Source organism: Schistocerca piceifrons, chromosome 1, assembly GCF_021461385.2.
Source record: "Schistocerca piceifrons isolate TAMUIC-IGC-003096 chromosome 1, iqSchPice1.1, whole genome shotgun sequence".
NCBI lineage: Eukaryota > Metazoa > Arthropoda > Insecta > Orthoptera > Acrididae > Schistocerca > Schistocerca piceifrons.
The window spans coordinates 1,133,115,154-1,133,140,989 of NC_060138.1; the positions used below are offsets into that span (position 1 = coordinate 1,133,115,154).

Consider the following 25,836-nt stretch of genomic DNA (forward strand, 5'->3'; position numbering starts at 1 on the left):
ACCACTGTCACCATCACCAGTATGACCACCATTGCACCACCACCACTAATACCACCATTGTCACCGCCACTGACATGACCATCATCACCACAACTGAACCCCCATCACTAACACCATCATTACCATTACCACCTCATCACTGCAACCATCACCTCTGCCACCACCATTGTCATTGCTGCCACCATCACCACCACAACCACCCCCACCACTCCCACAACTGCAACAACCACTGTTACCACCACTACCACTGCTACCATCTCCACCATTACCACAACCAGTACCACCACTGTTACCACAACCACCATTAACGCCACCTCCACTATCACTGTTACCACCACCACTACTACCATTGTCACCACCACCACTGTTACCACCACAGCCACCACCACCACCACCTCCACAGCTGCCATCATTACCAACAATGTTATCATCATCATCATTATCACCACTCTCATCATTATCATCGCAAATTAAAGTTGTATAATTAACCAACAGTGAAAGTACATTTACTAACAAGGGAACCTCCCCATCGCACCCCCCTCAGAATTAGTTATAAGTTGGTACAGTGGATAGGCCTTGAAAAACTGAACACAGATCAATCGAGACAACAGGAAGAAGTTGTGTGGAACTATGAAAAAATAAGAAAAATATACAAACTGGGTAGTCCATGTGGAAGATAGGCAACATCAAGGTGAGTGTGAACCCAAGAGCGCCGTGGTCCCGTGGTTAGCGTGTGCAGCTGCGGAATGAGAGGTTCTTGGTTCAAGTCTTCCCTCGAGTGAAAAGCTTAATTTTTTTTTATTTTCAGACAATTATCAAAGTTCAGGCACTCACACATAATCAACTTCGCTCTCCAAAATTCCAGGACATGTTCAGATTTGCTTGGACATATGCAGGATTTGACGGTCTACACACGGAAAAATTTGAAAACGTTAAAAACATATGTTTTGACAGAGCACAGGCAAAACTGTGCGACTGTGAAACTGTTGCATTCATTTGTTGCAGTTTATGTGACAAACTCTTATGTTTTCATCACTTTTTTGGGAGTGATTATCACATCCACAAGAAAACCTAAATCGGTCAAGGTCGAAGAATCTTTTTACCCATTCGCCAAGTGGGACTTAACATCTACGGTCATCAGTCCCCTAGAACTTAGAGCTACTTAACCCTAACTAACCTAAGGACAGCACACAACACCCAGTCATCACGTCCAAGTGTACAAGTTACGTGGGTCGACAACATATTCCTGTCATGTGACGCACATTCCGTCACCAGTGTCGTATAGAATATATCAGATGTGTTTTCCTGTGGAGGAATCGGTTGACCTATGACCTTGCGATCAAATGTTTTCGGTTCCCATTGGAGAGGCACGTCCTTTCGTCTACTAATCGCACGGTGTGGTCGCAAAACAGACACTAAATTTATTACAGTGAACAGAGACGTCAATGAACGAACGGACAGATCATAACTTTGCAAAAATAAAGAAAGTAAACTTTTCACTCGTGGGAAGACCTGAACCAAGGACCTCTCGTTCCGCAGCTGCTCACACTAACCACGGGACCACGGCGCTCCTGAGCTCGCACTCTCCTAGATGTTGCCTATCTTGCACATGGACCACTCAGTTTGTATATTTTGCTTAGTTTTTTCATAGTTCCACACAACTTCTTCCTGTTTTCTCGATTGATCTGTGTTCAGTTTTTCAAGGCCTACCCACTGTGCCAACTTATAACTAAATCTGAAGGGGGTGCGACGGGGAGGTTCCCTTGTAAGATTAGGAATTTATATGTTGGACCTTCTGTCTTGGTGAGTTAGACTAAAATTTAGTTTCTAACAGTTATTTCTACTGACTGTTGTAGCTGTAGCCTTGTTGTATCATTGCAGGTGGCGCTCATCGTGGAGAGCCGTGCCCCAGAGTTCCCAGTGGGCAGATATGTGGTGGGCTACTGGGGCTGGCGTGACCGTACAGTGGCAGAGACGAGGGCCAACCGGGATATGTGGGCACCAATGCTAGTCCCGGAGCTGGGCGACCTGCCTCTGTCACTGTCACTGGGTGTGCTGGGCATGCCCGGCAACACAGCCTACTTCGGGCTGCTCGAGATCTGCCATCCCAGGCCTGGGGAGGTGGCTGTGGTCAGCGGCGCAGCGGGGGCCGTCGGCTCCATCGTGGGGCAGATCGCTCGCATCAAGGGCTGCAAGGTCATTGGGTTCGCCGGCTCTGACTCCAAGGTGTGCTGCTGACATCTACCTATATTTTACACGAAATGCCATTAATGCAAGCTCTCACTAATAATGTAGAATCCCAGATCCAGAACTTAGTTTGTGGTCATTGGCTGACGAGGCTTACAGATCTGCAGTTCCATTTTTTGTTGATTTTATCTTAAATTTATAAGTAACAAACAAAAAACTTTGAGTAATTTTTGTTTAGTAATGTTCAGTACAAAAACACACATGTACGATGCACTGAAATATCTCGCTGCATCAGTGTTGCCACCTTTACCCTAGGCAAAACTAGAGAGCCTGTATACAGAGAGAGTGGCCATAGGTGAAGTTGCCCGTGATTGATTGATTAGCTTTGGCGCCATTATTCTGCCAAACGTCTCTCGCGCTTCCTATGTTCGCCATGCTTTTGAGTTGAATTGAAGTTCAGAGGACTTTTGGAAACGATTAAAAGGTATTTGAATTATTGAGAGACTTGTTATGCGTTGTGCATGCATGTTCGATTTAGTTGTATATCGTTTTTAGTACGTAATTAGCGTTTGCTAATCTTAAATACGAGTTGAAATAATGAAGCGTTTTGTGGTGAAGTCGGTAGGCCTACATGTTTGAAGTAAACACGTTAGTAATTGTACAGTATTGTTTTTGACATCTGTAATTCGTTTTGCCGGCCGGAGTGGCCGAGCGGTTCTAGGCGCTACAGTCTGGAACCGCGCGACCGCTACGGTCGCAGGTTCGAATCCTGCCTCGGGCATGGATGTGTGTCATGGCCTTAGGTTAGTTAGGTATAAGTAGTTCTGCGTTCTAGGGGACTGATGACCTCAGAAGTTAAGTCCCATAGTGCTCACAGCCATTTGAACCATTTTGTTATTCGTTCTGCAGACGTTAGTAAACGATGCCAGGTTGTGCTGCATTTGGTTGTTCCAATAGAGGCGTAGGTGGATTTCGCATGTTAGCATTTCCACGCAATGAAGAAAGACGAAAGCAATGGGCAGTTTTTTAAAATATTTTTAGTCACGCAAAACAGGTAGGCCTATTACAATTTATTGCATTTTTAAGCTCTTATTTCTTTAGCAGTTCGTGCATACTGGTAGCATCACAAGCTTTTCTGAAGCCAATATCAGTCCTTGGTGGAAACGGAAAGGTCCTGTAATTGTTACGCCATGCTCATTCGAGTTTATAGCGTCAAACTTTATTTCGTTCCGAATCAGAACACTAGGCATTGTTTTGGTTTCAGTATTATTGCCTGACTGTTGACGCAGGCAAGTTGTAAGCACGTTTTCCGCAGTTGTTGTGGTTGCTCAAACATTATTCGTAGTAAATAATTGTGGGTAGTCTTGAAGACAGTTTTACAGTTTTTGATAGGCCTACTTACTGTGAGGTAGAAGGAATACGGTAGTTTTCTTGTTATATTTGGTCGTTATTACAGTAGCCTACATTTTTGTAATTTTTTTCGTTTGTTATCTACGATATATATGTACAGGGTGCTACAAAAAGGTACGGCCAAACTTTCAGGAAAGATTCCTCACACACAAAGAAAGAAAACATGTGATGTGGACATGTGTCCGGAAACGCTTACTTTCCATGTTAAAACTCATTTTATTACTTCTCTGCAAATCACATTAATCATGGAATGGAAACACACAGCAGCAGAACGTACCAGCGTGACTTCAAAAACTTTGTTACAGGAAATGTTGACAATGTCCTCCGTTAGCGAGGATACATGCATCCACCCTCCGCCACATGGAATCCCTGATGCGCTGATGCAGCCCTGGAGAATGGCGTATTGTATCACAGCCGTCCACAATACGGGCGCGAAGAGTCTCTACATTTGGTACTGGGGTTGCGTAGGCAAGAGCTTTCAAATGCCCGCATAAATGAAAGTCAAGAGGGTTGAGGTCAGGAGAGCGTGGAGGCCATGGAATTGGTCCGCCTCTACCAATCCATCGGTCACCGAATCTGTTGTTGAGAAGCGTACGAACACTTCGACTGAAATGTGCAGGAGCTCCATCGTGCATGAACCACATGTTGTGTCGTACTTGTAAAGGCACATGTTCTAGCAGCACAGGTAGAGTATCCCTTATGATATCATGAAACGTGCTCCATTGAGCGTAGGTGGAAGAACATGGGGCCCAATCAAGACATCACCAACAATGCCTGCCCAAACGTTCACAGAAAATTTGTCGCATGTCAACACAAGCACCGAAGTCAACATTACCTTCCTTCAATTGGGCCAACTGGCGGTGAATCGAGGAAGTACAGTACATACTGACGAAACTAAAATGAGCTCTAACATGGAAATTAAGCGTTTCCGGACACATGTCCACGTAACATCTTTTCTTTATTTGTGTGTGAGGAATGTTTCCTGAAAGTTTGGCCGTACCTTTTTGTAACACCCTGTATATATAAAGAAAGTCGTAAGCAGTTGTTTACTTGTGACATGCAGAAAGTTTGAAGACGTGACAAGAAGTACTAATACGTCTCACACTTTTTGCATGTCACAAGTAAACAACTGTTCACGACTTTCATTCATTTGACGTAATACAGGTACGCTATGCACTTACGATACAAAACAAATGTTATACACTATATTTTTTTATTTGCGTTACTTTCATTGCAATATGTCTAGTAAACGAACTTTAAAGGAGATAAATGCAAGTAACGAATAATTTTTGCAGCCACTGTATCTAATTTTCGTGTGCTGTACGTAGTAGGCTACTATGAGTATATTATAGCTGTAAAGAAAGCCATTTAACGAATGATTTCGCCATATTGTCTTGCGCTTTTGATTCGGTGAGTATGTACTCCACTACTGGCCATTCAAAAGTCCCGCCCGCAGTTTGGCAGAAAAATGGGCGCCGTATCGTCCGATTGGCCACTCTCTCCCTATGCAGGCTCTCTAGGCAAAACCAATACAGCGCCATCTTGAAAACGCGCATGTCCGTTACTGTCAGACGTCTGCTAACTACAGCCGTTGATATCAGGTCAAGACAGAAACAACCACAGCTGCCACTACTGTCCAAGAGCCCATTTTCGGCTGAGGCGTTAACCAAGCCCTACCTCGGAATTACGATGTGTTTTATGAATCAAATTAAGTTTCATGTAATTTTAAGCTATTGTTGCGACCCAGGGAGCCGGGGTCGTGTTGTGTGCAGGACGCCGGGCACGGAGTGTGGGAGAGTGGTCGAATTTGTGCCTGGAGGCGTCAGTGACTCAGTGATGCCTGCAAATAACTTTCATCTTTCAGGTTGAGCTTACAGAGTTACAGGGTGTTTCAAAAATGACCGGTATATTTGAAACGGCAATAAAAACTAAACGAGCAGCGATAGAAATACACCGTTTGTTGCAATATGCTTGGGACAACAGTACATTTTCAGGCAGACAAACTTTCGAAATTACAGTAGTTACAATTTTCAACAACAGATGGCGCTGCGGTCTGGGAAACTCTATAGTACGATATTTTCCACATATCCACCATGCGTAGCAATAATATGGCGTAGTCTCTGAATGAAATTACCCGAAACCTTTGACAACGTGTCTGGCGGAATGGCTTCACATGCAGATGAGATGTACTGCTTCAGCTGTTCAATTGTTTCTGGATTCTGGCGGTACACCTGGTCTTTCAAGTGTCCCCACAGAAAGAAGTCACAGGGGTTCATGTCTGGCGAATAGGGAGGCCAATCCACGCCGCCTCCTGTGTGTTTCGGATAGCCCAAAGCAATCACACGATCATCGAAATATTCATTCAGGAAATTAAAGACGTCGGCCGTGCGATGTGGCCGGGCACCATCTTGCATAAACCACGAGGTGTTCGCAGTGTCGTCTAAGGCAGTTTGTACCGCCACAAATTCACGAAGAATGTCCAGATAGCGTGATGCAGTAATCGTTTCGGATCTGAAAAATGGGCCAATGATTCCTTTGGAAGAAATGGCGGCCCAGACCAGTACTTTTTGAGGATGCAGGGACGATGAGACTGCAACATGGGGCTTTTCGGTTCCCCATATGCGCCAGTTCTGTTTATTGACGAAGCCGTCCAGGTAAAAATAAGCTTCGTCAGTAAACCAAATGCTGCCCACATGCATATCGCTGTCATCAATCCTGTGCACTATATCGTTAGCGAATGTCTCTCGTGCAGCAATGGTAGCGGCGCTGAGGGGTTGCCGCGTTTGAATTTTGTATGGATAGAGGTGTAAACTCTGGCGCATGAGACGACACGTGGACATTGGCGTCATTTGGACCGCAGCTGCAACACGGCGAACGGAAACCCGAGGCCGCTGTTGGATCACCTGCTGCATTAGCTGCGCGTTGCCCTCTGTGGTTGCCGTACGCGGTCGCCCTACCTTTCCAGCACGTTCATCCGTCACGTTCCCAGTCCGTTGAAATTTTTCAAACAGATCCTTTATTGTATCGCTTTTCGGTCCTTTGGTTACATTAAACCTCCGTTGAAAACTTCGTCGTGTTGCAACAACACTGTGTTCTAGGCGGTGGAATTCCAACACCAGAAAAATCCTCTGTTCTAAGGAATAAACCATGTTGTCTACAGCACACTTGCACGTTGTGAACAGCACACGCTTACAGCAGAAAGACGACGTACAGAATGGCGCACCCACAGACTGCGTTGTCTTCTATATCTTTCACATCACTTGCAGCGCCATCTGTTGTTGAAAATTGTAACTACTGTAATTTCGAAAGTTTGTCCGCCTGAAAATGTACTGTTGTCCCAACCATATTGCAACAAACGGTGTATTTCTATCGCTGCTCGTTTAGTTTTTATTGACGTTTCAAATATACCGGTCATTTTTGAAACACCCTGTAAGTGTCTCAGGGCGTCAGACGGGTACAAAGGCGTGTTGCGGAGAAGAGCTGGCGCCTCAGCAGAGAGTTGTGATGTAGCCACCGCAGATTAGCGAGCTGTGGCTGTGCTGTGCTGGAGGCAGTTTGGGGACGGAAAGGCATAGTCTGTCTGGATTCTGCGCAGTGACGCTCACACCAGAGCTCTCCTGTAGGCAGCCCGTTGTGCACTCACGTGAGGCTCGCCAACTGTGTGCTCCAGGATGCCGGTTGTCGTTAAGACGAGGCCCTGGTCATTACCATCGATCGTCGATGACTGCAGCAGATGTTCGCGAGTCAGCCAGGGGCTGTGCAAGTGTGCTGCGCCTGGTCGGTGTGGAGGTGGCACCTTGCATATCATCTACTATTGACCACCAGTGGAGGACTGCTGACTGCAGACCTTCTTCTTCTCATCTACCATGTCCCTGTAGGCAGCAATGGCACACCACAGCTGTGGGATGCACCAGGTCAGCTGCATATCGTTGTTGAATCAGCAAGCGGGTAGCAGGCAGACCATCATCATGTGGTTTCACTGAAACTCTTTCGTTCTAGCGACGTGGAGAGAATCGTAGCAGAACTGGATGTGTCTTTGATGTCCAAAAGCCTCATTATTTAAATATCTGAGCGTATGAGGCTGTGGCTCTAGGCCTATGATCGCATTTGCCCTCGTTTATCGTTCTCTGTGGTAACTTAATTCCTATGGGTCGCCGAACTCTGGTCTTTCTGCATCGTTTCACTACAGCAGTGACGCTCTGGCGCTGACGTTACTTCACACTACCCCGTTATGTAGCACTGTGGCATTTGCGTTTTTTGCTTCACTTACTCGGAGGTTGTTTGGCAAGTATTCGCCTAGTGCATTGACGTCCATTATTTCGGTGGTACGGTGTGCTATCATTCCTATCGGCACAGCCACACAGAGTTAGCCTTCTTGTCTCTGAGGACGCCAGGTACAACTTTTAAAAAATTTAAGCATGTATAGTAATGTTATTCTGCGCTGTGAGACAATTTTGATGGCCATTTACACAGCTAGTTTCATTGCATCCAAACGACAATAGGAGTTTCTTCACAAATTGCCAGTTGTATCCATACTCAAATCTCCTTTATAATGTGCTGATTGAATCGACCTGAAAGAGAGGATGGAAGAATTAAAAGTATACAATGAAAACCACTAACAAAGTACCAACGGGGGCATTAAACATAAATATATGTACATCAAACGAAATTTATCAAACGACTCTGTTCGATCTCAGGAGCACGAAACTGAAATTGGACTTTTTGTAAGCAATGTACTATATGAGTTATCGATGTTTCTCTTCTGGTGTTTTGGTTAATTAACAGCAATAAAAACATCTTTTAAGTAAAACTAGTTATCATATTGGAAGTATTAAGACCTCGTGGTTCGATTAATGTACCGTAATCGCTTCATAAAGCTTTTAATAACATGTCTCTGTCACGCTGCCATAAGCCTAAACTAGTAAACCTTGATGATCAGAAACTTTGAGTGCGACACATTGAAATCTTAATTTTTCCATTTGTACTCTTCTATTTTCTTCTTTCCTTGCCCACAAACTCGTTGTTTTTAACTGTCCTAACAACAGTACCCTTCGTGATCCATTATAACATACATTCTGTGCCTGTGAAAATGGGATATTAAATGTATAAACTCTGTTATGTAATTTGCAAAGAATTTAGCAGCAGGAAGGTTAGTTTGAGTATCCCAGCGGTTCAGCAGACATGGTTCTATTGGCATGCTACAATGTTGTCTTTCTTCAGCCTAAGAAATACTACTTGTGTGCCATTATGGAACTGATATACAGGGTGGTCCATTGATAGTGACCGGGCCAAATATCTTACGAAATAAGCATCAATCGAAAAAACTACAAAGAACCAAACTCGTCTACCTTGAAGGGGGAAACCAGATGGCGCTATGGTTGACCCGCTAGATGGCGCTGCCATAAGTCAAACGGATATCAACTGCGTTTTTTTTTTTTTTTTAAGTAGGAACCCCCATTTTTATTACATATTCATGTAGTATGTAATGAATTATGAATGTTTTAGTTGGACCACTTTTTTCACTTTTGGGAGATGGCGCTGTAATAGTCACAAACGTATCAGTACGTGGTATCACGTAACATTCCGCCAGTGCGGACGGTATTTGCTTCGTGATACATTACCCGTGTTAAAGTGGACCGTTTACCAATTCCGGAAAAGGTCGATATCGTGTTGATGTGTGGCTATTGTGATCAAAATGCCCAACGAGCGTGTGCTATGTATGCTGCTCGGTATCCTGGACGACATCATCCAAGTGTCTGAACCGTTCGCCGGACAGTTACGTTATTTATGGAAACAGGAAGTGTTCAGCCACATGTGAAACGGCAACCATGACCTGTAACAAATGATGATGCCCAAGTAGGTGTTTTAACTGCTGTCGCGGCTAATCCGCACATCAGTAGCAGACAAATTGCGCGAGAATCGGGAATCTCAAAAACGTCGGTGTTAAGAATGCTACATTAGTATCGATTGCACACGTGCCATATTTCTATGCACCAGGAATTGCATGGCGACGACTTTGAACGTCGCGTACAGTTCTGCCACTGGGCACAAGAGAAATTACGGGACGATGACAGATTTTTTGCACGCGTTCTATTTAGCGACGAAGCGTCATTCACCAACAGCGGTAACGTAAACCGGCATTATATGCACTATTGGGCAACGGAAAATCCACGATGACTGCGACAAGTGGAACATCAGCGATCTTGGCGGGTTAATGTATGGTGCGGGATTGTGGGAGGAAGGATAATTGGCCCCCATTTTATCGATGGCAATCTAAATGGTGCAATGTATGCTGATTTCCTACGTAATGTTCTACCGATGTTACTATAAGATGTTTCACTGCATGACAGAATGGCGATGTACCTCCAATATGATGGATGTCCGGCACATAGCTCGCGTGCGGTTGAAGTGGTATTGAATAGCATATTTCATGACAGGTGGATTGGTCCGCACGTTCACCGTATCTGACATCCCCGGATTTCTTTCTGTGGGGAAAGTTGAAGGATATTTGTTATCGTGATCCAGCGACAACGCGTGACAACATGCGTCAGCGCATTGTCAATGCATGTGCGAACATTACGGAAGGCGAACTACTCGCTGTTGAGAGGAATATCGTTACACGTATTGCCAAATGCATTGAGGTTGAGGTTGACGGATATCATTTTGAGCATTTATTGCATTTATGTGGTATTTACAGGTAATCACGCTGTAACAGCATACGTTCTCAGAAATGAAAGGTTCACAAAGGTACATGTATCACATTGAAACAACCGAAATAAAATGTTCAAACGTACCTACGTTCTGTATTTTAATTTAAAAGAACCTACCTGTTACCAACTGTTCGTATAAAATTGTGAGCCATATGTTTGTGACTATTACAGCGCCATCTGTCACAAAGCGAAAAAAGTGGTCCAACTAAAACATTCATATTTCTGTACGTACTACACTAATATGTAATAAAAATGGGGGTTCCTATTTTAAAAAAGGCAGTAGATATCCGTTTGACCTACGGCAGCGCCATCTAGCGGGCCAACCATAGCGCCATCTTGTTTGGCCCTTCAAGCTAGACAAGTTTCGTTCTTTGTAGTTTTTTTCGTTTGACGCTTATTTCGTGAGATATTTGGCCCGGTCACTGTCAATGGACCACCCTGTATACTAATTTCCAGCATGTTGGAAGGCATGACGTAAGCAACTGTATGATTTACCAAATTATGCAATAAATTGCAGAGAGCTGTCGAAATTGTAATATTTTTTTATATAAGATGACTAGTTTCGAGCCTAAGTTCATTATCAAATCACTCTAAAACCCAGAAGCCAAATACGCTACAATTTTTTTTTTCTGAAAGCAGGTTGATTTTATCCAGGATTCCAGTACACCATAGTATTCCTCACTATTTTGGCTACAAAACCCTATTTTTTACATAATCTCAGTTCAATATGACGGCCTTACACCAACTTATTGTGAGGCCCGGTATGTCCGCACGGTATCACTACTGGTCGACGTCGAAGCCAACGTCCTGCTGCATCAGTCTCCCCATCATGCACATACTGCTTCCCGCAGAGTGTATCTTTCGTTGGGCCCAATTCTGCACGGATGTTTCTTCGTTGCACTTTATGGTCTTGAGTTAGGCGGCAAGGAACACATTTTAGTACCCCAACTGGTGAACGAGCGCGACAGAGACGTACAGTCGGACAGCGAGGTGTTTGACTGTGATTTGTCTTGCACCTCCAATGAGTGACCACACGTTCCAACATTGCAGCAGTCACAGCTGTGTGCGGCTGGGCCAGCTCGCAGGAGATCGGACAGGTTTGCGCGACCTTGTTGCAATGGTGACAGACCACTCGGGCAACGACTCACCGTACATTCGTTCACTGCGGGGTCTCCGCAGACATTCGACAAGCGCAATGAATATCTGCGGCGATCTGGTTTTCCGCCACAAGAAACTCAATGACAGCTCTCAGCTCTGAACTCATCTCCGTTACAGACTCCATTTTGAGGGCTACGTACAGTGCCGCCATCTATCGAAACTTCATGAAACTGCAGGTTGATTCGGGGGAGTGGATCAAACAGCGAGGTCATCTGTCCCGTCGGATTAGGGAAGGATGAGGAAGGAAGTCGGCCATGCCCTTTCGAAGGAACCATCCCGGCATTTGCCTGAAGCGATTTAGAGAAATCACGAAAAACTGTCAGGATGACCGGAGGCGGGTTTGTACAGTCAACCTCCCGAATGCGAGTCCAATGTGCCACCTTGCTCAGTAAACTGTAGGTGTTGAAGTTGGAATGTTCCACGATATGCCACAGCAAATTCCGCATTTTTTCTACTGAAATTGTCCGAGAGAAAAATGTTTTGCATTACTTGCTGAACGCTCTTCGTTGTATGTACTTTGTACATTACAAAACTATGCAACATTGCAAAGATAACTGATGAAAATTGGTACCTACCAATAAGCTATGCAATAACATCCATTAAGACAGCCACATGACTGTGCGCTCTGCAAAGAAGTGCAGGGCTGAATTTCATTGAGCTGTGTGTATGTCCGCCTCTGTAGCGTAGCGGTAGCGTTACCGCCTACCACACAGGGGGACCGGGTTCGATTCCCGGCAGTGGACTGGGTGTTGTGTGTCATTCACCATCATTTTCATCATCGTTGATTCGCAAGTCGCCGATGTGCTGTCACTTACAAAGGACTTGCAATACGGTGACCGAGCTCCCTCGAATGGGGCCTCCCGGCCAACAATGCCGTACGATCATTTCATTTAGCGAGGAGAATGAAGTTCCACCTTTGTAGTGAAGGTGTGTTTAACGACAATGAAGATTCACGTGGCTGTCGTAGCGGATCTTACTGCATAGCTTGTTGGATGATTTGATAATCAGCTTAGGCTCTTAAGTACTCATCAAGTAATAAAGAAATTTAATATTGCAGCTTCGGCGGTTCTCTTCAGTTGACTCCATAATTTGAGATAGTTATGCCTGGAATACAGGCACGTGCGATTAGCATTCTTCTTATACTCGGAATAATCGAAGGGCCTAGGTCGATGTCTTGTTAGTTGACTTCCGAAAGGAATTTGATACAGTTCCGCGCTGTCCTTTAGTGAACAAAATAACAGCTTACAGAGTATCAGAACAGATTTGTGATTGGATACAGAATTTCCTTGTTGACAGAATTCGACATGTTGTTGTTAATGGAACAAAATAGACAGGTGTATTCACGGACGATGGTGTTCTCTCTAGGAATGTGCAGCACCAGGAGACTGCAGCAAGATTTATTTATTTATTTATTTGATTAGCCATCCGTAGACATTTTGCAATGTATGGATGTTGTCAGTTTGGATACAGTGATTTTTGCAGATACATTGACACTTTTATATGCATTTACAGAGTATACAAATACAATGACATTTATCACTTAAATTACATTCAAACAATTAAATATTCACTTATTGTTTAGAAACAGTGTTCCTGAAAATATAGTTTAAGGGTTTTCTGTAACAGTACATGTTGTTAATTTCTTTGATGTCCTGTGCAGCTTGTTATACATTTACAGAATATACAATACAATGTCATTATGTCACTTAAATTACATTCAAACATTTAAATATTCACTTACTGTGTAAAAACAGTGTTCCTGAAAATACAGTTTAAGAGTTTTTCTGAAACAGTACATGCTGTTAATTTCTTTGATTTCCTGTGGCAGCTTGTTATACAATTTTACACCCTGATACAAGAAACTTTTTTGGGTCTTATGCTTGTTTCTCCTATCTAGATGAAGGCAGTGGCTTTTTCTTGTGCTATAGCTGTGTAAAATGCTGTTTGTACTATAATTCACTATATTTTTCTTTATATATACTATAGTGTGGAACATAAATAAACAGGGAACAGTTAGAATACCAAGTATTTTGAATAGTTCTCTGCAGTGAGCCCACTTACTGCTTTTAGTTATAATTCTCACTGCTCTCTTCTGCACTTTAAAAACTGTTTGTAAGTTGAGTACATTATTTCCCCAGAAAATTATCCCATAGCTTATGACTGAATGTACATAGCTAAAATATACAGTTCTTTGACATTCATCGCTGCATACTGAGGAGAGAACTCTAAGTGCGTAACACGTTGTAGATATCTTTTTTGTGAGTTTTTTAACATGTTCACTCCACCTAAGCTGGCTGTCAATATGCAACCCTAGGAATTTTGTGGTGGGCACTTCGTCTACAGAGGTGTTATGTAGCTTTAACTTTAGGGGACTGTTTTTTCTGTTTATTCTAAAGCGTATGCTATTTGTTTTCTTAATATTTAAGGTCACTTTATTCTCTGTAGACCATTTGTAGACATCTTTCAGTGATTCATTACAACTTTCCAACATTTGTGCTGATGTCTCACTGGTGATTATAATATTGCTGTCATCGGCAAACAATATCTTCTCTCCATGTCGGATATATTGTGGAAAGTCATTTATATAAATCAAGAACAACACCGGACCCAGCACACTTCCCTGAGGGACCCCAATATTAATATGCTGTGGATCTGACAGGTGTTTTTCTATGAACTTTGATCTACTGGAGACATGCGAGATCTCTACCCACTGTACTCTATTTTTAAGGTATGAATGGAACCATTTGTTGATTACCCCTCTTACTCCTAGTGCTTCTAACTTAAGTAATAGATTCTGGTGGTCAACTGTATCAAAGGCCTTTGACAGGTCAAGGAATATGCCAGATACATAGTTGCCTTCATCCAGTGCTTCTAGAACCACTTTAGTGAAATGTGCTATTGCCATTTCTGTATCTCTGCCTGGTCTGAAACCAAATTGGTCATTTGAAAGAAGGTTGTATTTGTTTAGATAGCTCATAAGTCTGTTCTTCATTATGGACTCTATTATTTTGGAAAATGATGACAGTAGGGCAATTGGCCTGTAGTTCTCAATGTTTTCTACATCATCTTTTTTGTGTAGAGGTAAAATTTTTGCATGTTTCAGATAATCAGGGAAACAACCGGCTTTGAAAGATTCATTTATGATATTGGTTAGGGGGGCTTTGATACTATTTATGCATTTTTTCAGCACAGACATTGGAATTTCATCTAAACCTGCTGAATTTTTGCTCTTTAATTTCCTTACCACATTACATACTTCTTCCTCAGTAGTGGGTAGCAATACCATTGAATTTGATGTATATTCCCGTGTTCGTGGATTATGAGATTTTGAAAAATTTTCCTGTAACTTTGTAGCTATACTACTAAAGTAAGAATTAACAAAGTTTGCTAGTTCTTTTGGGGTACTTGTTAGGTTTTCTTTGTTCCTGATTTGGGTGTTTATTTGCCTTTGTGTTGCTGTTCCTGTCTCTTGTTTCACTATAGTCCATGTAGCTTTACTTTTATTTTTAGCTAGATTTATTAGTCCATCATTGGCCTTTTTTTTGCAACATTGAGCACCTTCCTATAGATTTTTTTGTAGTTTCTGTAGTAATGAAGAAAATCTGGATCACTGTTGTTGTTTTATATAGAGTTTAGGTATTTAAAAGTTTGGGCAGATTTTCTAATTCCTGTGGTAATCCACTTATTTTTGGTGGATGTTCCAGCAGAACTTAGTGCTTTGGGGAAGGCTTCTTCGAATATTATCTTAAACTCCGACATGAATTTGGAGAATTTCTGATTCACATTATTTTCTGAATATACTTCTTCCCATCTTTCATGTCTTAATTGTAAGCAAAATTTTTGTATTGCTGCGTCTGAGTAGACTCTTTTAAACATGTGGAGGTTTACTGGTTTTTCTACAGAAGCTTTTACTTTTATGATTTGGCATAAATGATCTGACAGTCCAAGATTTTTGACAGTTATGACACAGTTTTCCCCACCTATATCTGTAGCTACATGGTCAATGGTAGATGTTGAGTGTTTGGTTATTCTTGTTGCACAATTAACTAAAGAGGACATGCCAAAACTATTCAGAATATTCAGAAAAGTGTTACTGGTTTCATCTGCCTTAGCTGTGTTAATGTTTAAGTCACCACACAAGAGTATATTACTTTTCAGGGATGACACTTGTTCTAGGCTTTGCATAAGTTTTGAAAAGAATGTTTCTAAATCAACACTGGGAGAACGGTATACACATAGTACAATTAGTTTTTTGGGCATATCTACAGCTGGTATCTCTACTGCTGACACTTCAAAATGCTTGTCTACACTTAGTAGGATAATATCATTCCTGACTTTAAATGAAATACCACTCTTAACAAAAATACATGATCCTCCACCTTTCATTGAGTTTCTGCAATAAGAACAAGCTAGTACATATGAGGGCAAATTTATGTATTGAATTTCATTGACTTTGCACCAGTGCTCTGTGATGCAGATAACTGGACTGTCTAAGGATTGTAACTCAACTTCTAGCTGTTGCACTTTGCTTTTTATACTCTGAATGTTTTGGTGAAGCACTGTTAGAGATTTAATGTTACTTATCTTGGAGGTTTCTTTTTCATCATGCTTGTGACTAAAAAATCTTGCAGATGGGAGGGAGGCACTCTCTTCCGTCTGCTTGTTGCTCCATGTGAGGTTGTGTACTTTTCTGCCACTGCTGATGTTGGAACTGCTGCTGCTCCTGTTGTCTGTACTGCTTCTGTTGATTGTGCTGCTGCTGACGGTGCTGTGTCTGCTGTTTCTGGTACTGCTGCTTTTAGTGACACTGGTGGCAGTTGTGCTGGTGTTTCTGCCTCTATTTTTGTTGATGTTACTCTTACTTCTACTAGTGTTGAGTTTTCATCGTTTTTGCTATTGGGATAGCCTGGGATGGCGGCTAATTCTGCTGTAACCTCCTTTGAATGTGTGTTTTGGTCATCATTGCTTTCTGCATGAAAGTCCAGTGGCATAACAGTTTCAGTTAAAAAGTCGTCTTGCATGTTGAGTTTGTCTAAAGTTTCACTGATTTTTTCACTGAGCAGTCTTTTGCCTCTTCTGTTTAGGTGCATTCCATGATTTGTGTAGCTGCATCTCTGAAGAAAATTCACACTGAGAAAATAGGCATTTGAGTAGGCTTTACAGATTTTCTGGAATTGCCTGTTTGCTTTTTTAATTTCTAAATTTACGCAAGAATTAGGTATGAGATCATGCCTATGAGGTATTCCTGTTACTATCACTGTGTCCTTTTCGGTAGCATGAAGAGTTTTCTTTAGGTTGCGGACTGCAGTTGCCAGTTCATTCCTATACACATCGTTTGCGCCCGCAATCAGTACAATGCGCCGATTTTTGTTTTGTAATCTGTCTTGCTCAATGTTTTTAGCTACTTCCTGTATAGGAGCCCCTGGTTTAACATATCCACACGCTATCACATTGTGTTCAGCACGCAATATTTCTGCAAGATTTCGTCCATGGTTATCAGAGTAAACTGTTACTTTTGTACGTTTATAACACTTTTTCGTCTTCGTTCTTCCGATAATGCATTTATCAATTTTGAATTTGTTCACTTCACACGTTTCTTCCGCTAGGCGTACTGTGTTTACATCAGTCTGTACAGTTGTGTAACAGTCTTGTGTTTCATTGCACTCAGAAATTGTGTTTATGCACTTTTCTTGTGAATGTTTGTTTAGTTCACACGTTTCGCGGCCTATCGTGTTTGTGCCTGGATACAAGGCATCAAAACGATTCTGCAACGGTACTTTGTACACTGTTTCACCAGATTTGGAGCGGAACTTTTTAGGTATTTCAAAGTCACGGCTAGTTTCTGTTAGTATGCCGTTACAATGAGAACTGCTTGAGATATACTTAAGCATGTTGAGAAGCACTGATGCGTATTTTTTGCTAAGTTCAAGATCACGCTGCAATGCACTCGCTACACAATCTTCAACACCAGAATATACCATTTCTGTTGCGGCTCGGCGTCCGTTACAAGTCACTACGCCGCAATTACAGTCCGAGTTTTCCAAATTTACTTCTGCAATACATTTCGTATGACACCAAATTTGTCTCACAGAACAAAGTCTGACACCTTTACGAACAATTTCGCTACAATATAAACAGCTAACTGATACTTTTAAGTCAATTTCTGGAGAACGATTTATTATTACTTCCACACGTGACGCCATCTTGAGCCTTCAGCGTTGGGGAACTCCGTATGATTCTGCCCGGTCACGCGAATCTCCCACGATTAGGCTGGTTGAATTACTAAGTACAAGAACGACTACAGCAAACTTTGTGCAATTGTCTGGAATTTAAAAAAACAAATTGGACCAAGTAGTTAATAAATTAAAAATTTTACGAAATTACTCCTTTGCTTTTGTGGATGTTCTGTAAAACAACTGCATATACGCGTCTGAGACATGTTTTTTTAGATTCACCTGATCAATAACAACAAAATAAATGTAAATCATGCTTTACTTTAACCTCGTACAGTTTTGCTGTAGCTTTATATTTGCGAAGTTGCTAAATTTCAGGCAAAACCTCTTATTAGCCCTAACTCCGTAACTAAACATTTGAGGACGTATGTTTATATGAACTTTTTCTTCAGTGTTACTTGTACAATAACATTGTAAAATATTTGCATATCTTCGTGAATCACCCTCTATATGCGATCAGCGGTCTAATACCCCACCAGAAGAATGAGTTCTTTTTGTGAATGACACTGCTATAGTAATCGATCCAAGTGTACGAACCTCAACAGAAGAAATGCTGAACAATGCTTTTAATAGCGTCATGGACTGGTTTCCTGCGAACAGTCTCATTCTCAATTTTAAAAAGACAAAACATATTAAGCTCTGCATATCTTGAAGTACTGCACCAATGATAAGTGTAACGCATGCTGAGGAAATAATAAATAGGATGGAAACTTCAAAATTCTTTGCTGTCCATGTTGATCAGAATTTAAACTGGAAAAAAGTCAATTTTGGAACTCCTAAAAAAGCTTAGTTCAGCCAAATTTGCACATAGAATCAGTGGAAATATTGGATACAGGCAAATAAGTAAGTTGACATATTTTGCATCTTTTCATTCAATAATATCATGTAGAATAATATTCTGGGGTAATGTGTCTTTAACAAAGAAAGTGTTCATTGCTGAAAATGTGCTGATAGAGTAATATGTGGTGCTCACCCACGATCAGCTTGAAGACATCTTTTTAAGGAATTGGGCATTCTGACCATTGCTTCACAGTATATTTATTCCCTCATGAAGTCTCTTTGTAAATAATCCACTATATATCAAAAGGTACAATGATGTACATAATTACAATACCTCAAGGAAAAATGAGTTACTCTACATTAAGGTTGTCTTTAGCACAAGAAGGTTGGGAAATGCTTTGACTAAATCTTTTGCTCATATATCCAGTGATATAAAATGTCTGACAGACAGGGAAGTAAAAAAACATTTGAAAAAGTTCCTCCTTGGTAGCTCCTTCTATCCTTAGAATAATTTTTATTATTGTGAAGTGCAAACGGTGATGAGTGGAAGTTACTAACTCACATCTGTATATTTTATAATAATAATAATTATTATTATTATTATCATTTATTATTATTATTATTATTATTATTATAAGAACAGAAAACTTACAAGTGTTCTGCGTGTAGCCATATTTACATATTAATTTGTAATGTGAATGTAAAATGACTCATTCCATATCATTACGATTTATCGTGCAAATGATCCGTGAACATGAAACTAACTAGCGCACATATCATTCACGAATGGAACAAGGAACTGGGAAGGGAGTGGGGATAATGATACCACAAGTAACCTCAGCCGCACAGAGTAATGTGACTTGCGAAATATACATAGTGAACCAGACCTTGCAGGGGTGGTCGTACAGACCCAAACAAGAGAAAAATGTCTAGTAAAATGGGCTGTAAAATCCATACCTTAAGAGATATAAGTACTTGTTCAGTGGAAGAGAAGTGTTTCACAGCAGCGAAATGAACAAGTGTTCATAGCACTTTAGGTATTCACTTTGTAGGCCACATTTGCTGGACATGTTTTTCTTTTTTTGGCCCATACTGCCACCCCTGAAAGTTTATCAGCGTTCTGGTCCACCCTGTAGATGAAGGTAAATATCACAAAACTGAAAAGAGAATTGGATCGATAGGAACTCAGCTTCTGCGACAAAACATTATTCTGAACTCAGCTGTCAACCTCACATTTAACTGTCATGTAACCGTTCTCTTTTGGTTGCAGGTAAACTGGTTGAGAGATGAACTGGGTTTCGACCACGCATTCAACTATAAGACGGTAGACGTTGGAAAAGCGCTGAAGGAAGTCGCACCTGATGGCGTGGACATATACTTCGACAATGTGGGCGGTCAACAGAGCAGCGCCATCCTCTACAAGATGCGAACTGGAGGCCGTATTTCGGTCTGTGGATCCATCTCCAGCTACAATGACACCAAGATCCCGTCTGCGCCCATCCTGCAGCCGGCGATGGTGTTCAACGAGCTCAAGATGGAAGGCTTCCTGGTCAACCGCTGGCTGGATCGCTGGGATGAAGGCATTAAGCAGAACATGCAATGGATTAAAGAGGGAAAGCTCAAGTACAAAGAGACGGTCACAGATGGGTTTGAAAATATGCCGAAGGCTTTCATCGGTATGCTCAAGGGAGAAAACCTGGGGAAGGCAGTTGTCAAGGTGTGAGGACGTGTGCACAGCCGCGAGACCTCACGTTATTTCGTGATACCCTATACTGCCAAGTCACTGTAGTCCCGTATTAAATTGCTTACGTATAACAGTTATAGTGTTAGTGTGAAGCATTGCGGTCCTTTGCTGCTATTGTAGTCACCCAAGAAGACGTTATCCTTGATGGTTCGTGATATTTCATTCACGCCAATGACGACGTACAACACCGTTCTTGCTTCCTCTCTATGCACTACAACACTGTCTGAAAAGGGGAAGGGTTAGTTCTAAAAGTACGCTTCGGCGACAGTAGCTGAGAACTGCGAAACTATTTGATGGACTTCATCATTCATAGTTACTGGAATGGAATCGAGTACAATGAGACCATAATTAGGCTAAAAGGACGCTATTACGTGCATCGTTCGCCGACGGTTGGAACAATACGCCCCATAGAGTGTGTGTTACACGACGCGTGAACTAGAGAATAATCGATTAGACCACAGCTTGGTACTATACTTGGCGAACTATTCTAAGACTCTCGCTGTGATAATGTTCGAAGTGCTTCGCGACACAACATTCCAAGCAGTAAGCGTACTTTCAGATGTATCATGTATTACGGTGTGAAGTGAGTATGTAATGAAAGCTGTCGTTATTTTCGTGAAGATCCTTAACACGAATGCACGTATCGACCTCCTTGCAGATACAGTAAATGTAATGTTGAAAGATGAATATGTATTATTGTTTATTTATGTTGTATTGCTTTCGTTGCTATGTTATTCTTCTAAACAGTGAACGACATAATATACTTTTCATCTTTAAAAACAGACGAAGGGTAGATTTAATTGCGACAGTATTTTGCGTATTAGAAAGAAGCATAGATTATAGCAACGTATCACTCAAATGTGAAATCAATGTTAATGACAATGAAATAGTCACTACTTTCACGACATCTCTACTTGAGAATATAAATCAGACTCAGAAAGTATGGTGCTTCGAGTCTTAAGATATATTTTTCGAACAACATGCACCAAACTGTCTCTAAGACTACCTTCGTACCTTAAGGTTAGTTACTCGCTTCTATGAAGCATATAAATTCACGATCAATGAATGCACGTACAAACTCACATCCTACGTATATTCGTATGGTCGTATACAATACGATACAGAGATGTAAAAATGCTGCAAATTTGATCAGAGATTATACATAGTCGTTTTACATCTATTGCAAAGATGGAGTCATATGCTTTGTTTACTGTGATGCATGGTAACATATCAGATGTCTTTTCTTCACTAAATAACATGAACTATATAGAAGATTTTGTAAAAATTTGAAGTGCTCACAAGTCGCTGGCTTGCTGTTACAGAAATTGAAATGAAGATTAAGGTAATTGCGGCTATAGGATTTCATCGCGTGCCTGAAACTGTTTCAAACTATCTCGTAATCATTTCGTTTACTAGCTGTTATCATTGAGTTTTATTTTATATGTTAAAAAACATAAAAAATATTGGTGAAATGTCACCCCGCTTTAAAAACATTAGTATGGTATAATATCTCTGATTTCTCTGGAGACCTGCGCGAAGTTCTGTCAGGACGACCTGATATGAAATCTTTGGGAAAAGACATGCGATCAACATATAAACCACTGGTCATCGCTCTCGCCACTTTACCATCTCTCTCATTTTCTAGACTGTTTTGGGCTCTGTCGTCGGAATTGCTGCTTCAATTTTCTTTTATCTCACCATCTACATTAGGTCAGCGCCATTTTTTTTTTCAACGGATATATTTCATGAAGTTTAGCTAGTGTTCGTGTGAAATTAACAGAAGCTAACTCACAATCAAGAACGCACTCTCACAAGAAAATTTGACGGTAATGAATGGAAATATACAAAATTTTCATAGAGAGCATTGTACGGACAAGCAATAATTATTATCTCTGGGGGGGGGGGGGGGGGGCGGAGGAATTCACGCAGCAGCAGTTGGAAGCAACCGCGAAAGTTCCGCTTGGAAGACAGCTGAAGTTGTCTTTGGTAAATGAAAAGAGCTGCACTCTTCGGAATTACCAAAGCTGTTAAGCAAATGGCAGAGCAAGAGGTCTCGGCAGAAGGAATGAACTAGTTCTTCTCATCTCTTCTGGAGCTACCAAACGAATGCAAATTCTGAAGTCGATAGACAGTCCAAAATGGACAGTCGTGTTAATGTCGGGAATTATGAAATATTACGACATATATACAGGAACACTGAAAACTATTCAAAAGGTAGTTCTGGCAACCAAAGTATAAGTAATCAGTTCACAGAACAACAAAAATATCTTAATTCATTTATGCGTCTTTTTATTTGTTTAACATCATTACATATATACATTTATCCTTGTTCCATAGATCGTGAATCCAACATTTCGTAGTGATGTGGAACGTGTCACTTCAACATAATTTTTCTTTACACAAAATAGTTAATTAATTAATTTATTTTTTTACAGTTACTACTTCATATCTAAGAATTAATCTATTGAGTAGAAGGAGTTTTCATGCAGAAATTCTTTTAATGTGCTTTTAAATGTTGGTTGGCTATCTGTCAGACTTTTAATACTATTTGGTAAATGACCAAAGATTTTTGTGGCAGCATAATTCACCCCTTTCTGTGCCAAAGTGAGATTTAATCCAGAACAGTGAATATTATCCTTTCTTCTAGTGTTGTAGCTATGCACTTCGCTGTTATTTTTGAATTGGGATGGGTTATTAATGACAAATTTCATAAGTGAATATACAGGGTGTTTCAAAAATGACCGGTATATTTGAAACGGCAATAAAAACTAAATGAGCAGCTATAGAAATACACCGTTTGTTGCAATATGCTTGGGACAACAGTATATTTTCAGGCGGACAAACTTTCGAAATTACAGTAGTTACAATTTTCAACAACAGATGGCGCTGCAAGTGATGTGAAAGATATAGAAGACAACGCAGTCTGTGGGTGCGCCATTCTGTACGTCGTCTTTCTGCTGTAAGCGTGTGCTGTTCACAATGTGCAAGTGTGCTGTAGACAACATGGTTTATTCCTTAGAACAGAGGATTTTTCTGGTGTTGGAATTCCACCGCCTAGAACACAGTGTTGTTGCAACAAGACGAAGCTTTCAACGGAGGTTTAATGTAACCAAAGGACTGAAAAACGATACAATAAAGGATCTGTTTGAAAAATTTCAACGGACTGGGAACGTGACGGATGAACGTGCTGGAAAGGTAGGGCGACCGCGTACGGCAACCACAGAGGGCAACGCGCAGCTAGTGCAGCAGGTGATCCAACAGCGGCCTCGGGTTTCCGTTCGCCATGTTGCAGCTGCGGTCCAAATAACGCCAACGTCCACGTATCGTCGCATGCGCCAGAGTTTACACCTCTATCCACACAAAATTCAAACGCGGCAACCCCTCAGCGCCGCTACCATTGCTGCACGAGAGACATTCGCTAACGACATAGTGCACAGGATTGATGACGACGATATGCATGTGGGCAGCATTTGGTTTACTGATGAAGCTTATTTTTACCTGGACAGCTTCGTCAATAAACAGAACTGGCGCATATGGGGAGCCGAAAAGCCCCATGTTGCAGTCCCATCGTCCCTGCATCCTCAAAAAGTACTGGTCTGGGCCGCCATTTCTTCCAAAGGAATCATTGGCCCATTTTTCAGATCCGAAACGATTACTGCATCACGCTATCTGGACATTCTTCGTGTATTTGTGGCGGTACAAACTGCCTTAGACGACACTGCGAACACCTCGTGGTTTATGCAAGATGGTGCCCGGCCACATCGCACGGCCGACGTCTTTAATTTCCTGAATGAATATTTCGATGATCGTGTGATTGCTTTGGGCTATCTGAAACATACAGGAGGCGGCGTGTATTGGCCTCCCTATTCGCCAGACATGAAACCCTGTGACTTCTTTCTGTGGGGACACTTGAAAGACCAGGTGTACCGCCAGAATCCAGAAACAATTGAACAGCTGAAGCAGTACATCTCATCTGCATGTGAAGCCATTCCGCCAGACACGTTGTCAAAGGTTTCGGGTAATTTCATTCGGAGACTACGCCATATTATTGCTACGCATGGTGGATATGTGGAAAATATCGTACTATAGAGTTTCCCAGACCGCAGCGCCATCTGTTGTTGAAAATTGTAACTACTGTAATTTCGAAAGTTTGTCTGCCTGAAAATGTACTGTTGTCCCAAGCATATTGCAACAAACGGTGTATTTCTATCGCTGCTCGTTTAGTTTTTATTGCCGTTTCAAATATACCGGTCATTTTTGGAACACCCTGTATGTATTGCGAAGGTACTGTGAATATCTCGATTTTCCTAAATAAATGTCTACAAAGTGATACTGGGTGGGCTCCAGCTATTATTCTGATTACACTCTTTTGTGCAATGAATACATTCTCTCTTAATGACGAAATGCCCCAAAATATGATGCCATATGAAAGCAGTGAATGAAAATAGGCATAGTAGGCTAATTCACTGATATGTTTATCACCAAGATTTGCAATAACCCTAATAGCATAAGTAGTTGAACGTAGCCGTTTCAGCAAATCAAGGATGTGTTTCTTCCAATTCAGTTTCTCATCAGTGCACACACTCAGAAATTTTGAGTATTCTGCCTTAGCAACAGACTTCTTGCTAATGGTATGTGCTAACTCCTGTCACACAACGGTGATGATGTTAAAGGATGCTAAGCAGGTAGGAAGTGATTTAAAAATTTAATGGGCAATGTACACTGTGTCTTCGGATATCGATTGCCTTACTATCGACTTATGACTGGTTAGCAGGTCACTGTTTAAACACGCTATAACTGTTTCGTTACATAACTTATTAGATTCCGTGATACAGTGAGGATATATTGCAAGTAAGTCATTCTATAGCTAATGTGAATTCATTCTAAAAATCTTATTGGGTGACTGTATAAATAAAATGAAATTACTAAATTAAAATAACTGCACATTTCTAAGAATCCAAAAGTTTAAATAAAAATTCCACTGCACTGGACTGAAAATAGGTATCCCTAGGTAAGGGACCTTGGTCTGGAAACGACCAAGTCGAAAGTTCTGATACCTCTGGCAGTGTGTAAGTAGGCTGTTTAGGTTTACGTCACGTAGCGCTCTGTAAGAAAATCACTGGCTGTGCTGTGTCCAGTTTGTGGCTGGTTGGCATTGTTGGAATATTCGCTATTGTAGTGTTGGGCAGTTGGATGTGAACAGCGCGTAGCGTTGCGCAGTTGGAGGTGAGCCTCCAGCAGTGGTGGATGTGGGAAGAGACATGGCAGAGTTTTAAGAGCGGACGATCTGGACGTGTGTCCTTCAGAAAACGAAATTTGTAAGACTGGATGTCATGAACTGATATATATATTATAACTTTTGAACACTATTAAGGTAAATACATTGTTTCTTCTCTATCAAAATTTTTCATTTGCTAACTATGCCTATCAGTAGTTCGTGCCTTCAGTAGTTAGAATCTTTTATTTAGCTGGCAGTATTGGCGCTCGCTGTATTGCAGTAGTTCGAGTAACGAAGATTTTTGTGAGGTAGTGATTCATGAAAGGTATAGGATATTGTTAGTCAGGGCCATTCTTTTACAGGGATTTTTGAAAGTCAGATTGCGTTGCGCAAAAA

The 25,836-nt window shown here is 41.4% G+C and overlaps 1 protein-coding gene across 1 annotated transcript in view; it reads left to right on the forward strand.

The window, feature by feature from the left end:
• Positions 1-21,004, forward strand: part of LOC124800270 (prostaglandin reductase 1-like) — a 42,919-nt gene extending 21,915 nt beyond the window's left edge. Inside the window, exons 2-3 of the mRNA XM_047262982.1 lie at positions 1,882-2,226; positions 19,749-21,004. Of these exons, the coding sequence (XP_047118938.1) occupies positions 1,882-2,226; positions 19,749-20,201 (798 nt within the window). The 3' untranslated portion in view covers positions 20,202-21,004. The remainder of the gene's footprint in view (positions 1-1,881; positions 2,227-19,748) is intronic.
• The last annotated feature ends 4,832 nt before the right edge of the window (positions 21,005-25,836 follow it).